At 38.8% G+C, this 14,158-nt stretch overlaps 3 protein-coding genes and 1 non-coding gene across 4 annotated transcripts; 2 read left to right on the forward strand and 2 right to left on the reverse strand.

Moving 5' to 3' along the window:
• Positions 1–4,700: 4,700 nt before the first annotated feature.
• Positions 4,701–6,308, forward strand: LOC110630865 (probable pterin-4-alpha-carbinolamine dehydratase, chloroplastic). Its single transcript, XM_021778490.2, has 3 exons — positions 4,701–5,119; positions 5,816–6,008; positions 6,115–6,308. The coding sequence occupies exons 1-3, from the start codon at positions 4,778–4,780 to the stop codon at positions 6,204–6,206; spliced, it is 627 nt and encodes a 208-aa protein (XP_021634182.1). The 5' UTR covers positions 4,701–4,777; the 3' UTR covers positions 6,207–6,308.
• On the reverse strand, positions 6,163–8,997 carry LOC110630866 (cell division cycle 20.2, cofactor of APC complex). The gene is made up of 8 exons (XM_021778491.2): positions 8,822–8,997; positions 8,621–8,719; positions 8,155–8,349; positions 7,686–7,955; positions 7,506–7,608; positions 7,092–7,408; positions 6,647–6,808; positions 6,163–6,551 (listed from the first exon to the last, which is right to left on the reverse strand). Exons 1-8 carry the CDS (start codon positions 8,906–8,908, stop codon positions 6,408–6,410), a joined length of 1,377 nt encoding a protein of 458 aa, XP_021634183.1. The 5' UTR covers positions 8,909–8,997; the 3' UTR covers positions 6,163–6,407.
• Positions 8,998–9,120: 123 nt separating this feature from the next.
• On the forward strand, positions 9,121–9,193 carry TRNAK-UUU. The gene has a single exon. It is a non-coding gene; the product is annotated as a tRNA-Lys (tRNA).
• Positions 9,194–10,003: 810 nt separating this feature from the next.
• LOC110600063 (protein FRIGIDA) lies at positions 10,004–14,021 on the reverse strand. The gene is made up of 3 exons (XM_021736765.2): positions 12,885–14,021; positions 11,286–11,461; positions 10,004–11,160 (listed from the first exon to the last, which is right to left on the reverse strand). The coding sequence occupies exons 1-3, from the start codon at positions 13,885–13,887 to the stop codon at positions 10,387–10,389; spliced, it is 1,953 nt and encodes a 650-aa protein (XP_021592457.1). The 5' UTR covers positions 13,888–14,021; the 3' UTR covers positions 10,004–10,386.
• Between the last annotated feature and the right edge of the window lie 137 nt (positions 14,022–14,158).

Raw genomic sequence — 14,158 nt, forward strand, 5'->3', positions numbered from 1 at the left:
TTGGTTCTAATATAATCTCTTGGTGTGCCAAAAAACAATCAACTGTGGCCCGGTCCAGTACTGAGGCTGAATATCGGGCTATGGCGCATACCGCTGCTGAGCTTACTTGGTTAAGTTATATTCTGGCAGACCTTCATATTCCTATTTCTCGACCTCCAGTTCTCTATGGCGATAATCTTAGTGCTTTGTATTTGACTGTAAAACCAGTGTTTCATGCTCGTAGTAAACACATAGAACTCGACTATCATTATGTAAGGGAGCGTGTTGCTCAAGGAGCTCTTGTGACTAAACATGTTTCGACATTTCATCAACTTGATGAAAACCCTTTGCTACAAGTCGGGCTTTAAGACGATCTAAAGAACCATCAGGTTTTAATTTTGCCTTAAAGACCCATTTACATCCTATGACATGCAAAGCAGCTGTTCTAGGAACTAAAACCCAAGTATTATTACGAAGCAAGGCATTATATTCTTCTAACATAGCATTTTTCCAACCAGAATGAGCTAACGCAGTTTTAACATTCTTTGGTTCCCGTGGAATTGTAGGAGAAATAGAAACAGCCAAGGCATATTTAGGATTTGGTTTCACAATACCTGACTTAGACCTTGTAGTCATTTGATGACCTAATGGATGAGCTGCAACTGGTTGCTCTATAGCCTGCACAGGTACTGCTGGCTCTTCCACTAAATGCACATCTACTGCTAATTGTTGTTCAGCGGAACCACTTGCTACTGATTGTTCAACAGCATGTTCATTTGTTTCTGGATGCCCATCAACATATAGAGGAGCCGTCTGAAGCGCTTCTACCGTCAAACTTTCTGCTGGTTGCTCTACTGTATGTAACAGAGGTGCTGGGCGCTCATCAGCGTGTAAAAAATCACCTGGAAGGACATCAACAACCTGAGCTGCTGCTGGTTGTTCTGCTGTGTGTAACGAAGCTGCTGGCAGCTTATTTCTAGGCAAAGAATCAGCTGGTAATGATGTTTGTCCTTGCCCCAACACTGAATCTGCTGCCTCAGTGTCAACTACTACAGTTGGCTCAGTTAAATCTTCATGTGCAGGTCCTGCAGCTGTAAAAATAGAACCATGGACAACCTCATCAATATCAACATTTCTGACGTGGCTTTGTGAAGAGTTTCCTGCAACAAAAGGACTAGACTGAGTAATGTGTGGCGCTACAACAATTGAATTTTGAGACTCCGAATTTTCAGCAGCTAATAAAGAAGATGAAGATATTAGTTCTTCACTCTCTACTGCTGCCGCTTGTAAAGGCAACACACCTCCTTGCTCAGGCTGTAACAGAGCAGAATCAGAAGATAAAACATTATTAATGGAAGTACTCATAACACCAGTAATAACATCCGTATTTAAACTATCTAACCATGGATTCATAACTTCAAAAGCATGTGCAACATTAGAAGATAATGATTTGAAGGGAAAAACAGCTTCATCAAAACTAACATGCCGGGAAATTATAAATTTTTTGGTTCGTGGATTAAAACATTTATAGCCCTTGTGTTTTTCACTATAGCCAACAAACACACAAAGACACGACTTAGGATCAAATTTATTACGTTTGCTATCCCAAATATATGGAAAACACTTAGAACCAAACACACGCAAAGAGGTATAATCAAAATTAATACCATTCAGCATAAAAAATGGAGTTTCATTATGTAAAACAGAAGTAGGTAACCTGTTAAGAAGAAAAACTGCAGTTTGAAAAGCCTCAACCCACATACACAGAGGCATATGACTATGGTACATCATGGTCATACCTAATTCGCGTATTACACGGTGACGTCGTTCAACAGCGCCCATCTGTTCTGGTGTGTGAGGACAAGAAACCTGATGTTTAATGCCAGTTGCAAGAAAATGAGATGACAATTTTGTATTAACAAATTCTCCACCTCCGTCAGAATGAAAGATTTTAATTTGTTTCCCAAATTGTCTAAGAACAAAATTCTCAAAAGCTACATAAGCAATAAAGAAATCAGATTTTTTCTTTAAAGGAATAAGCCATGAATATTTCGAAAAATCATCTACCAAACAAGCATAATATTTAAACTTTGCAAAAGACACAACTGGTGCAGGCCCCCACAAGTCACAATGAATTTTATCAAAAATGGCAGAACTAGAATGATCTGAAGTACAAAAAGGAAGCTTACTTAGTTTGCCTAACTGACAACTATCACAAAGAAACTTTGAACGCAAAGAACCAGTTACATCAATTAACTTTTTATTAAACAAAATAGAAACAGCAGAAGCTTGAGGATGCCCAAGACGTTGATGCCAAACAGCTGCTGTACCAGTCCTAAAACGATTTGAAAAATGTGCCATTGGCATCCCAGACAAGGTATACAAGTTATGCTTCCTTGGTCCGGACAGAAGAACCTGCCCCGTTTTCCGATCCTTTATATGAACAGAGACATTAGAAAATTCACAATTTATTGGATAATCATCTGTTAATTGACCAATAGACAATAAATTTTGTTTCAATTCTGGAACTAACAGAACATTAGAGACAGGTAATTGATTTTTTTGATTTATAAATGTTTCACCAACACCATCTATGGGTAAAAAAGTTCCATTACCAATTGCAATTGCATCAGAACCATAATATTTACTAACAGAATTTAATATTTGTTTGTTACCTGTCATATGATGTGAAGCACCTGAATCTGCCACCCAATCAGAATCCATGACGCCATTGTCAAGGGTAAGAGCAGCTGGAGCTTGAGGAACCTTTTCATCGGCAACTTTTGGAATCCACCAGCAGATTTTCGCAATATGCCCATCTTTTCCACAGTACTGACAAACCTCATTTTTGTAGAGTTCTCGTTCTGCAGGGGTCATGCGCCTCAGCTTACCAAAAGGGAATCGGTACTGAGAAGAGGACATCCCCTTGTCTTGATTCGGATTACGATTCTGTTGTGCCTGAAACCCTCGTCCTTGAGAATTGAACCCTGATTGACGATTTGAATTAGATCCCGACTGCCTTTGCTGGTTGCCATAAAAGGCAACGTGAGGCGCGATTTGATCGAAGGTGGAATCAGTTTGGCTTGAGAACCAACTGCGACGCTGATCATGATTTTTTAGTTGCGATACCAATTCGTTGTAGGTAGGGCGCGGTGGTTTCAACATCGTTGTTGTAAATGTTTCATACTGGGGCCCTAAACTAGTCAAAAGACAGAAAACCTTTTCTTCGTCTGGAACCGTTTTCCCAATTGCAGCAAGACTGTCGCAGACTTCCTTGAATAGCCGAAGATGCTCTGTAATTGTTTTACTCTCATCTTTCCGAAAGTAAGTCAATTGTTGGCGTAATGTGAATTCCCTCTCCTGTGAGTCCTGCGCATAGGCGTCTTTTAAAGCGCTCCATACCGCATGAACAGTATCCAGGCCGATGACAAGTCCAAGAGATTCCTCACTTAGTGTTCCACAAATCCACCCTCGAAGCAATCTGTCAGACTTTTGCCATGCCTTAAACTCATCAGAGAGCTGTGGTTGGTAATTTTCAGGAGTAGGTGTTGGAGGAGTAGCGAATTTCTGAGATGCAGGATACCCTGTCACAAGATGATCGGATAATTCCTGGCTCTCAGCTAAACTCAATACTTGTTCTCTCCATAATGGATAATTTGATTGTTTGAGTTTTAATGTAACGAAATTAGCTACATTTAATGAGATAGAAGCCATGATAACGGATTGAACCTGCTCTGATACCAAGAAGAAAATAAAGGTTTGAATAAAACGAAGAAGAAGAAAATAAAGGTTTGAATAAAACGAATGCTTATATTATTTTCTCAATGTTTTTCACTTGATTCCGAAATGAGCTCTAGCCTGAGTTTAAATAAACTAGGCTTGCAACAAATATCCAAAACGTAAGGCAATAATCACGGACTGCAACTGACTATATTTACGTAAGCTAGCTAATTACTCAAAGAACCCTTATCACTAAATCATCCAAATATATTTACAGAAAGAAAATACTCTAGCCTCAACTAACCAACCTTATTACTCCAGGGGAATAAAACTAATCAACCTTATCACTCCACCTTATCACATCACTCCACCTTATCACTCCACAACATATTCGTTATTAAGGTTTACTAAAATAAAATTTTATTTATTGCAATAAAATAAATGCATTTTTAAAATTAAAAAAAATGAGAGAAAGAAAATCTTAGTCTTAAGTTAATTGGACAACTGCTCTTAAATTAAATAGATTTATCTATAAAGGAAAACATTTTAAAGAATAATTATTATATTTATTATTTTGAGAAAAACTAAAATTAATTAATTAATAACAAAAATAATTTTTTACGATTATTATTCAAACAATTCTAAAGTTTATTAAAATGACATTTTAAGCTTACTTCTATTTTATTTATTATTTTCTACAATAAATAAAAATAATTACATTATTAATAATTTTTAAGTTACTAATATTAAATTTATCCCATTAATTGTAAGTTATGTCTTTATATAAAAATTAAAGCCAAATTAATATATTATTTTTCTATTATTACAGTGTTAAGTTTTTAGTGTAAGAAAAAGAAACTGTGTTGGTTTAAAGAGGCCTTGGCCGTTGCCTGGGAACGACAATTCGTCTGCAATGTTGCTGGGAAGTTGTAATTGGTAAACCATGAAACGACAAGTCGCAAAACAATTCTGACCACAGGATAAGCCCGCAGCCGCAGGCCACAACACAACAGGACATACCTCCTCGACCAAAAGTCGAATTCCCACATAGCCACAGAGCAAAGTTTTCTCTCCTTCGATGGCTACCACCAATCCCTTTCTCTATTTCCCCCCTCTTCCTAAATTTTCTCCTCCACTCTACCGCCGGTTCGACTTCTCTGTTTTGAATCGGACTAGAATGGCTACAGTGAGAACTTGTGCTACGGGAGGGGACTTGCTGGGTGATTTTGGGGCCAGAGATCCTTTCCCTGAAGAGATAGAGAGTGGATTTGCGGAGAAAGTTTTAGGCAATGTTGATACTGAGCATAAGATTCTTATTCCCAACATCTCTGCTCTCGCTCTTTCCCAGCAAGAGTGCACTCCTATATCTCCCCTCCAGGATCCCATGTCTAAGGATGATGCTCAAAAGCTCTTGAAGAAGGTGAATTTCTGCTACCCATATGCGTTTTCTCCTCATATACGTTTTAATCTACAACCCCATTAACATCTGTGTGCTTAAATTACTATACCTCTGTGATTTTATGCCTGTCGGGAAATGCGAAATTGTATTGGTACTTTATTAGTAAACCCTATTAGGAGGCCGCTATCCTTGTAGGTTACTACGAGAACAGCACTGCATGGTGTATAATTACCATTGTAAAGTAAAAAGGGATAAGGGTTGCTGAAGTATTAATTCTGCCACATGGTGAGGTTCCTGCATCATAGTGCAAGCAATTGCCCTCCCTTGGCCTTGAACCAAAAGAGCAAAATCTGCTCACTGTGGTTCTAGAGAATTGAAGAATAGCACCTTATTACTTTAGTTCACTTGATTCAATGTCTCACTCGCAATTAAATAATTTTGCTCATCCTTTTGGTGTAATTAGACAATCCAGCTGTAATTAGAGTGCTTCTGTGGTTTCGGCTATTTGGGATGGTAAAATTGCAGTGTTCATCTGCACTCTAGGTTTCAGCGAAAATGAACTACAAGAGTAAAACAGTTAAAGTTACAAATGTTGTATTGTTTGGAATCTTTGTTAAACTAAAACAATATAAGGAATCAGCTAAGGAGAGTAGACGGTAGTCCTGTTATATATTGAATCTGTTAAGACTAATCAATAAATGGAAACTTAATCTGCAGGTTCTTGGCTGGAGGCTGTTGGATGAAGAAGATGGGCTTAAACTGCAATGCTTGTGGAAATTGAGAGATTTTAAATGTGGGGTTGAACTTATTAATAGAATTTATAAGGTTGTAGAATCTTCTGGCCATTTTCCGAATCTGCATTTGGAGCAGAACAACCAAGTCAGAGCTGAACTATGGACTTCCTCCATTGGTAAGCTCTTCACTAAACAATTTTCAACCATAAAATAATAAATATGAGATGTTGTGCTATTTCTTTAATATCCCTGAGGCCTTGATGATTTCTATTTAAATTGCAGGAGGCCTGAGTATGAGTGATTTCATTATAGCTGCCAAAATTGATGAGATTAAGACATCAGATCTTGCCCCTAGAAAAAGAATATGGGCATAGATGGAACAATTCCTTAATCCTGAAGAAACTGAAAACATCTGTACTTTGACAAAGACATTCAGCTTGTTGCAATTTATATCAAAGCTTCTTCTGTTATTTTCCCCTTTAGTCTTCTTCATGCCTTGTGTACATTTACTGATTTTACATCTGTCTCATGACCGAAATTTTGGAACCTGGTTATTCGTCTGTTCTCAACTGGCATCATCTTATCGGGGATCTCTTCAGAGACAAAAGGCCGCCAAGCCCCGAGAACCCAGAGTTATCGATACAAGGTGGTCCAAATATCTCCCAGAAGCGAAGTGTCTCATCTCCTCCAGCTGATACAACAGTTAATCCATCAGGACTCTGCAAAAACTCAATCAAAGGAAATAAGATTCATGGATTCTAGGTGTAATAACAAATACTCCACTAGTTAACTTAAGGTCCATCAGTAGTCAAACCTGAGAAAGACCAAGGACTCGGGAGCTATGACCTTTTATCTCCCCCATTTTTGCCAGGGAAGGGTATTTCCACAAGCAGAGATGATTCTGAAGCTCGCCGACACCGTAGCCATGGCCACTTAATATCTCCTTGTGATGTCTGTTCCACTCCAGAGCACTAATCTGAACAATTCAACATCAAATTAAAAGGTGGCAATCCAAAAACCATTTTCCATGCAGGTATACAAGTGGATTTTTAAACCATCCATAAATGTATGAAAGGACAAGAAAGACAGCAATAACAATCTGCGAAGTGTAGTATGTACAAGCTCTGCTGAAAACTAGTAATTTACTCAGAACTCCTAGAAAGCAAAATTTTAAGGACATTTGCTTCTTAACTAGAAGGTGTGTTAAAACTTAGGTCTCCAAAACTCTAATAAAGAAGGGAGTGAATTCATCAACTTGCCTGTGTATTGGTGTCTATGCTGTGAATACATGTCCCCTTCTGCGTGTTCCATATCTTTATACAACCATCTTTTGTACCTCCTCCTGAAGCAAGTACATTAAATTGAAAGGGGCACCAAGCAAGCGCCTTGACTGCTGCACGGTGTTCCTTGAATTGATGTAAGAAGTTGGATGAGTTCATTTTCGAAGCTTCCCATATATATATATTATTTTCGTTCCCGCCACTTGCCAATAAATTTCCTTCTCTTGACCATTTCAAGCCACAGACTTCTTCAGTATGTGCTCGCATATAGGAAGTCGGATTGTATCTCACTCTAACTGTCAATAAGGATAATCAGAAAACCAAAATCATCCCATTCTCCGACCATGTAATGATAATTAATAAAGCTAACTCATGGTAGTAAAATCTAATTACCATCATGATTAATGATGGATTTATCTCGGCTTCCTGATGTTAGAGTATGACCATTCCATGCAAGGGTCGATACCCTGGCCTTATGACCCTCTAGGCAACGGACCTGTAAGTAAAAAATTGATAAAAACTGCCACTCCATCTGATTTAAAGTCTACAAGTGAGAAAGCGCATAAGGCTTACGCATTTGGCAGTCTCGGTGTCCCAGAGCTGAAGTGTGGAGTGCATGTATCCAACTGCTAAACTTCTGGTATCTTCAGACCAGGCGATGCTTGTTGGATAGTCACTGTCACCCTGAACTTCCAGCAGCTTCAGTATGCTTTTATTCTCTGAATTCCATAGATACAAAGCTCCGCCTAATGCAACGGCAAGAACATTGTTCTTTCCCCAATCTATGATGTTTACATAGTAGTCATTTTTAATGTTTGGTGCATCCAGAATCTTGGCTTCCTTCTGCAAATGCCCTTAAAGCACTTGAGTGAAGAACACATATTACATTTTCATACGATTTGAATAAGGATACAGCATGACAAAGGCAAGACATTAGTGAAAAGCAAAGTACATGCTCTAATTATCTAATCATATACATATATAAGATCTTATTCCTATGCATAGAAAATGATACCAGTGAGCGAAAAAGTAGAAAGAGTACCACAGGCAACTGGCGAGGAGATTGATATTGCTTGTTACTATTTCTCAACGCTTCTGCATCATCGTTTCGCATCTTATCAATAAGACGAATCCACCTTCCACTGGATTTTGGGCTTCCTCTGAATACCAACATCCTAAATGGCCTCCCTTCTGTGTCCAGAGTTAGACTCTCAATCAACTTCTGTCGGTACATTTCCTGCCTCAAGGGGGAAAAAAAATAAAGATCATACTGAATCATCATCCTGAAATCAATACATCAAAAACATAAATTCCCATTAAGCTAAAGGCTAAGAACCGTAATAATTATGAAAAGAACACAAGAACGCAAAATAACAATTCTAAAATGTCCGACAGAATCAAAACCATTGAACCCTAATTGACAAGAAACTCATATATGAGGTTGATTATACAGCAAAATTCAATCACCAAAAGGATATAACAATCATCGAAAGTTAGAAGAGGCGCACATTGAAATTGGGATTTGGTAATTCTTTGATCCTATTTGTCAACAAACTGTGGGCTTGATCAAGATTCATCAAACTACGATTTGGTATAAAGCGATCCCCCTAAATTTGCACAATCAAAAACAAGAAAAGCGCAAGGTAAGCCAAGAAGAATAAATTGGGATTGAAAAGAAAGAAAGGAAGGGACAAGGGAGAGGTTAGTACCGGAAAATCGAATTGAGTGGGGCTATCGCGGAGTCTCCTTGGAGAGTACCATTCTGATTGGACTTGTCCTTCCACTCTTTGATCCATTTGTGAGAGAGAGAGAAATCAAAGACCAAAAACAAAAATTCTTCGAGTTTCCTTCCCTTCTCTGGAGTTTCTTGGAACGGAAATGGAAATAGGAGTACACAAGGGAGAGAGACCCGAGGCCTCTCCCGCGAAAAAAAAATAGCCGTTGCGTTCGTAACCGTCGTTTTGAATAAAGACTTCATATATAATTATATATAAGAGACATTAAAGAAGCCGTCTTAGCTCAGCCGGTAGAGCGCATGGCTTTTAACCATGTGGTCGTGGGTTCGATTCCCACAGACGGCGTACATTATCTTTTTAATCCATTCTTTTTTTTTGGGCCCTTAGTTATGTTTTGCCCCTTTCAGTTGTCTTTTCTATTAGATTTTGTAGCACAATAATCGACCATCTCCTCGTCACTTTTTACTTATTATATATGAAAATTTTATTCATATATTTATTAATTTTCAAATTATAATTTTTTTCAAATCTGTATTTTAAATTTATAACATGGTATATTATTTTTTTAAAAAATAATCAGAATACAAGTTCTCCACATCAGAGCTCCATGGCTCCATTCAGCAAACCAAGATTCCCTAACAAAGCAAGTGTTGCCTGGCCTTCATCTTCCTGTTAGCTTTTCCGGGAATGAAAAGTTGAACCCTTTTACATTATTTTATATAACATGCTAATTAATTCATTGGATCGTAACATAGTATATGTTTTACACTTTAGTAGTCTTGGTACCGATGCAAATTGCATTTGGTTATAACTTAAAGCCGTAGGGGAATATGTCCATGCATCATTCACCGACCTACTCACTCCTCTACTAGTCCATATTGATGATCGGTCATTGTCACACAAATTCGACATCCAAGTCCACCTACGCCCTTGCAACTATCATCTCCGATTACAAATTCAGAGAATTCAAGAGTCCATTTCATGGTCGCGAGTTCATCGTCCATCTATGTGACATTTTTAGTCGAGTTAAAACATAAAACCACTTGCAAGTTCTTTCCTCCAACCGAGTCAGACTCATCCTAATCCTAATCTAATGTATTGTTTGTGCCTTTTGAGCCTTGCGCCTTGCGCCATTCTTGCATAAATAGTAGCGATGAGAAAAGTATAAACTTGGATCAATTTCCCATTGCAGAGACTTTGGGGGGGGAAAAGATACAGTAGATCTTACCAATGCATTATCTCCACACTTGGTAAGATACATCTTCGGTAGATGTAGATTGTGTTTGCCACACGACCTAATGCATTGGCAGTCGAGTGTAATACGCTGGGCAGCCCATTGTACAACGAAAATGTATTCATGTGGCTGCCATTTTCTCCAGGCCAGAGAATTAAATATTACATTTAATTTACACATCAAAACAACGCAACTAGACTTCTTAGTGCATCAGATTCAGTAGATTGTACTGGGACTAGACTTCTTAGTGCATCAGATTCAGTAGATTGTACTGGGCTAAACTTGCGGACTATCACTGCCGGTCTCACTTAACAGCATCAGCAAACCGATAAAGATCAGAGATTGGGCTCCTATTACCAGCATTGGTAGGTGGGGAATTCGATACACCCGCAAAACCTACTATCGATGGTGATGGCCCAAACAATCCAGGGACATGTTGATGAACAAAGCTCTGCCCCCGTGATCTATCAATAAATCCATATGCAACATCGCTAACCATTTTATGCCCAGTCCAATCAACAAGCATATCCCTGTTAACTCCGGTAAATGAACTTGTGGATGGAGTATTATATGCAGCTGCAAGACCCACTCCAGCGCCGTGCATTATACCCCCACCTCCTGACACTGTGCCAAGGCCATGTTCAGGCATGAACCCCACATCAGATCCATACAACATAGATCCTGCAACAGAAGGGTTGTTGATATGACCAGAAAGTCCTCCATCCAACAAGTTCGTTCGCAGGGAAGCACTATATAAACCACTGCCATCCACATGACCGGTAGTCCTTTGTTCATGCAGCCCAAGTCTTGCTGAGGATATTAGAGGTGAACCAGTAAACCTTGGACGTTTTGTTTCTTGACTGTTCAAGTTATTTAACAACTCATTCTCATCTGCTTTTCTTTTTGATGTCACCATATCTTCTATCGTTTTATTGAGGTCAGCAATTTCTTTCTCTAGCTTCTCTCTCACTTCTCTAAATTGCCATCCAGGAAGAAGCTTTATTGGATCAAGTTTGCGATCTTCAAGAAACTTCACTACAGATTTCAGAGCAGCCAACTGCTTCTCACTTGCTTCCTTCTGTGAAATATCATTACAATATTGCATTGTTAACTCAACTAGGAGTTTCAAAAAAAAAAAAAAGGAAAAAAACTCAACTAGGAGGAGGTAATGTATTTTAAATTTAAGTGCAAGATAGCCCATACCATTAAGTAAGGAGAATTATTTGCTTCTCTCCTCCTCCTCTTTGATGCTTCTTTAGCATCTTGTAGGAATGAAGTTAGAAGTTTCTGGGGAGGAAACTTATCCTCGATCCCAAAAGTAGATGCTACATCAACAGCTTCAATTTTCATTCCATTGTTCATCATTCTCTCTAAAATACCTGGAAAAACAATGACGATATAGCATAATGCCAAATATGACAGTAGAGATCGCATAGAACTTTGACAAAAAAGATGAACACTATAAACCACAAAGAGATGGTTCCAGTCTATAACAGAAAGTAAAATTATATCCTCAAATACCCCAATTACAGCCAAGGCTGCTAACCACATAGCACCCTAGACTAGAACACATTATCGGTGGCAAAGACACATCTTCCCATACACCAGAAATTATACAACTTCTCCTCTCAGCTAGGTAAAATATTAATCTACATATTTCATTAACACTTTCCTCCTTGAGTCAGTTAGGTCTTTTTGTTTCAGTAGAACCCCAAAACAAACATCAAACTGGTTATTTCTCCTATTGCACTGAGAAACAATCCATTTACTGCAAACAACTCAAAGGACCTAAAATAACAACCACAATCCATACTAATTTGCACATTTAGTTTTCCAAATAGTATTGGAAAAACAAATTCTTATTGTTGATAACTGACTAAATTCCCATGTTTCCAGAGAACAACTCAAGCAGGTATTAGAGAATATCTGACTCTTTTGAGTGCCCACGGAGACATAAATTCATTGTTAAATACCATCCAATCACATTATTATAGTCCTCAAGAATGTTATGACTTCTGTTCTGCATAGAGAAATTATTTTCAGCTAAAGTAGGATCCATATAAGCAACCAGATAAAATGTTTGGCCCGTATCTGTCCACACAGCATGACTCTTTCTGTGTAGTCATCAGAAGCCAATTTATAACTTTAGGAGCATAAACTGTGGAGGATGGAGACAACATAATTTAGAAGGATCCACCAATAATGCTCCATGCTAAATTTAGAGCCAGCTTAATAAAAAAATTAAAAAAAAAAAGAAGATATGTTTACTAATCAGGCAAGAAAAATGAAAATGAGTTATGCCATATGCGCCTGAACAAAGCATCTGCGATATTAGGCGCCTACACTGAACATATAATTACATATTCTACCACCAAACAAACTTCAATGATTCTGTCTTCCCTGGCATGAATCCCATGATATGCTGATTACTATTAGAATTATTTCAACTAATACAAACCTATCCGGTAGCCAAAAGGAGAAAGAGGTGGACACATTCAACGGGTTCTCTAAAAGCTACTTCTTGCCTCTTTCTGTGGGTGCCTTATGCTTTCTCCTTAAAATGGTATCTTTGAAGTTATTTCACATTATTAGCCATGAATGTGCCATATTTTATTATCATCATTAAGCTATCAAATTTCAAGAGTCAATAACACATTAACTACAAGAAGAAACGTAATCAAGAAGAAACGTAATCAATAACGATTTGAAATTGCTAAGATAAAATAAAGGGACGATAAACTCAACAACCAACAACATGACAAACATCAAACAATCATGCTAGAGGAAATGCACGATGCATACCTGAGACCCTGGCAACAAGAACTCGGGATCTTCTAAGGGCATCCGCAATCTGCTTTGAATTACATAACCGAACCAAATCCCAAACATCCTCATTGGTAAAACTCTTTGGGATCCCATAACTACCAATTAAAAGAAGCAAACCCCTTGCATCAATGTCGCTGGATTTCCCCAGACCACCCTCAGCTATGAGCCTCTTTCTCCAAGCCAATGCAGCCTGCTCTGCTTCCTGCTTCACGGCGGAGTCAAACTCAATGGTATCGTCAATTATTTGTAAAAAGAATTCCAAAACTAAAACGCTAGCTTTTCTCCCTGGAATCATGGGAGAATTCTTGGTGTATGCCCGAATTCCCTGCAGATAAAACCGCCCGATGCAATCCAGCACTATCTTGGCTGGATTTGGCGCACATTTTAGTGCGGAAGGAACTTCGTCTCGAAGCTTCCGGAGATTGGATAGGTGTGAGGTAAGATATTTACGGAGGCCTTTGCCACACATCATCTTGCAGAGACTTAAAACCTCCGACTTGGCTGGTGTAGAACCTGTTGCGGTGGTTTCTGTTGTTTGTTTCGCAGTGACAATCGGTGTTGGAGGGGAAGCGGAAGCGGAAGCGGGCGTCGTCTCCGACTGAATTACTTGTCCATGTTGCCGAACTCCGGAGCGAGCATCGATGGCGCTCTGGATGAGATCAAAGTGGCATTGTAATTCCTGGTATCTGCGATAAAATTCGCTAATGGCAGCGGAGAGATTGGCGAGCTCTTCAATAGATCTAAACAAATGAGGTCCCTTCGGCTCATCCTCTTGGGGTGGTGGTTGTTGTCGGTCAGGTACCTGAAGAGCAGTGATTGGGGGTTCTCCGGGTTCGCATTTGACCTGAAGTTGTATTGGTGGCCAATAGTGTTGCGGTGGTGTCGGAGTGGATTGCTCTTCCTGCTTAACGCGGGCTAGGGGAGGTGTGTGGGCGGTGGAATTGAATATAGCGGACATGGACATGGGAGGACTCGCCATGGGAGAGAACCGGTGCCCTAATTTTTGATATACTAGAGTTGAGATACTGCTTCTATGGAAGCCGAAAAGATCTAATGATTTTCACACGTACGATGACGTTGTGTAGTTGGTGCGAGAAGATGCTGCTTGCTCGTCTTCTACTTTGATAAAAATATATATTTGTATGTATATTTTCCCATATAAATATTTTTTTATTAAAAAAAAAAAAAAACACAAAAATTAAACTCACTGGTAGACCATCCCATAGACATTAGTATTCCTTTTTCACCGA

The sequence above is a fragment of the Manihot esculenta genome, chromosome 14 (assembly GCF_001659605.2).
Source record: "Manihot esculenta cultivar AM560-2 chromosome 14, M.esculenta_v8, whole genome shotgun sequence".
Classification (NCBI taxonomy): Eukaryota; Viridiplantae; Streptophyta; class Magnoliopsida; order Malpighiales; family Euphorbiaceae; genus Manihot; species Manihot esculenta.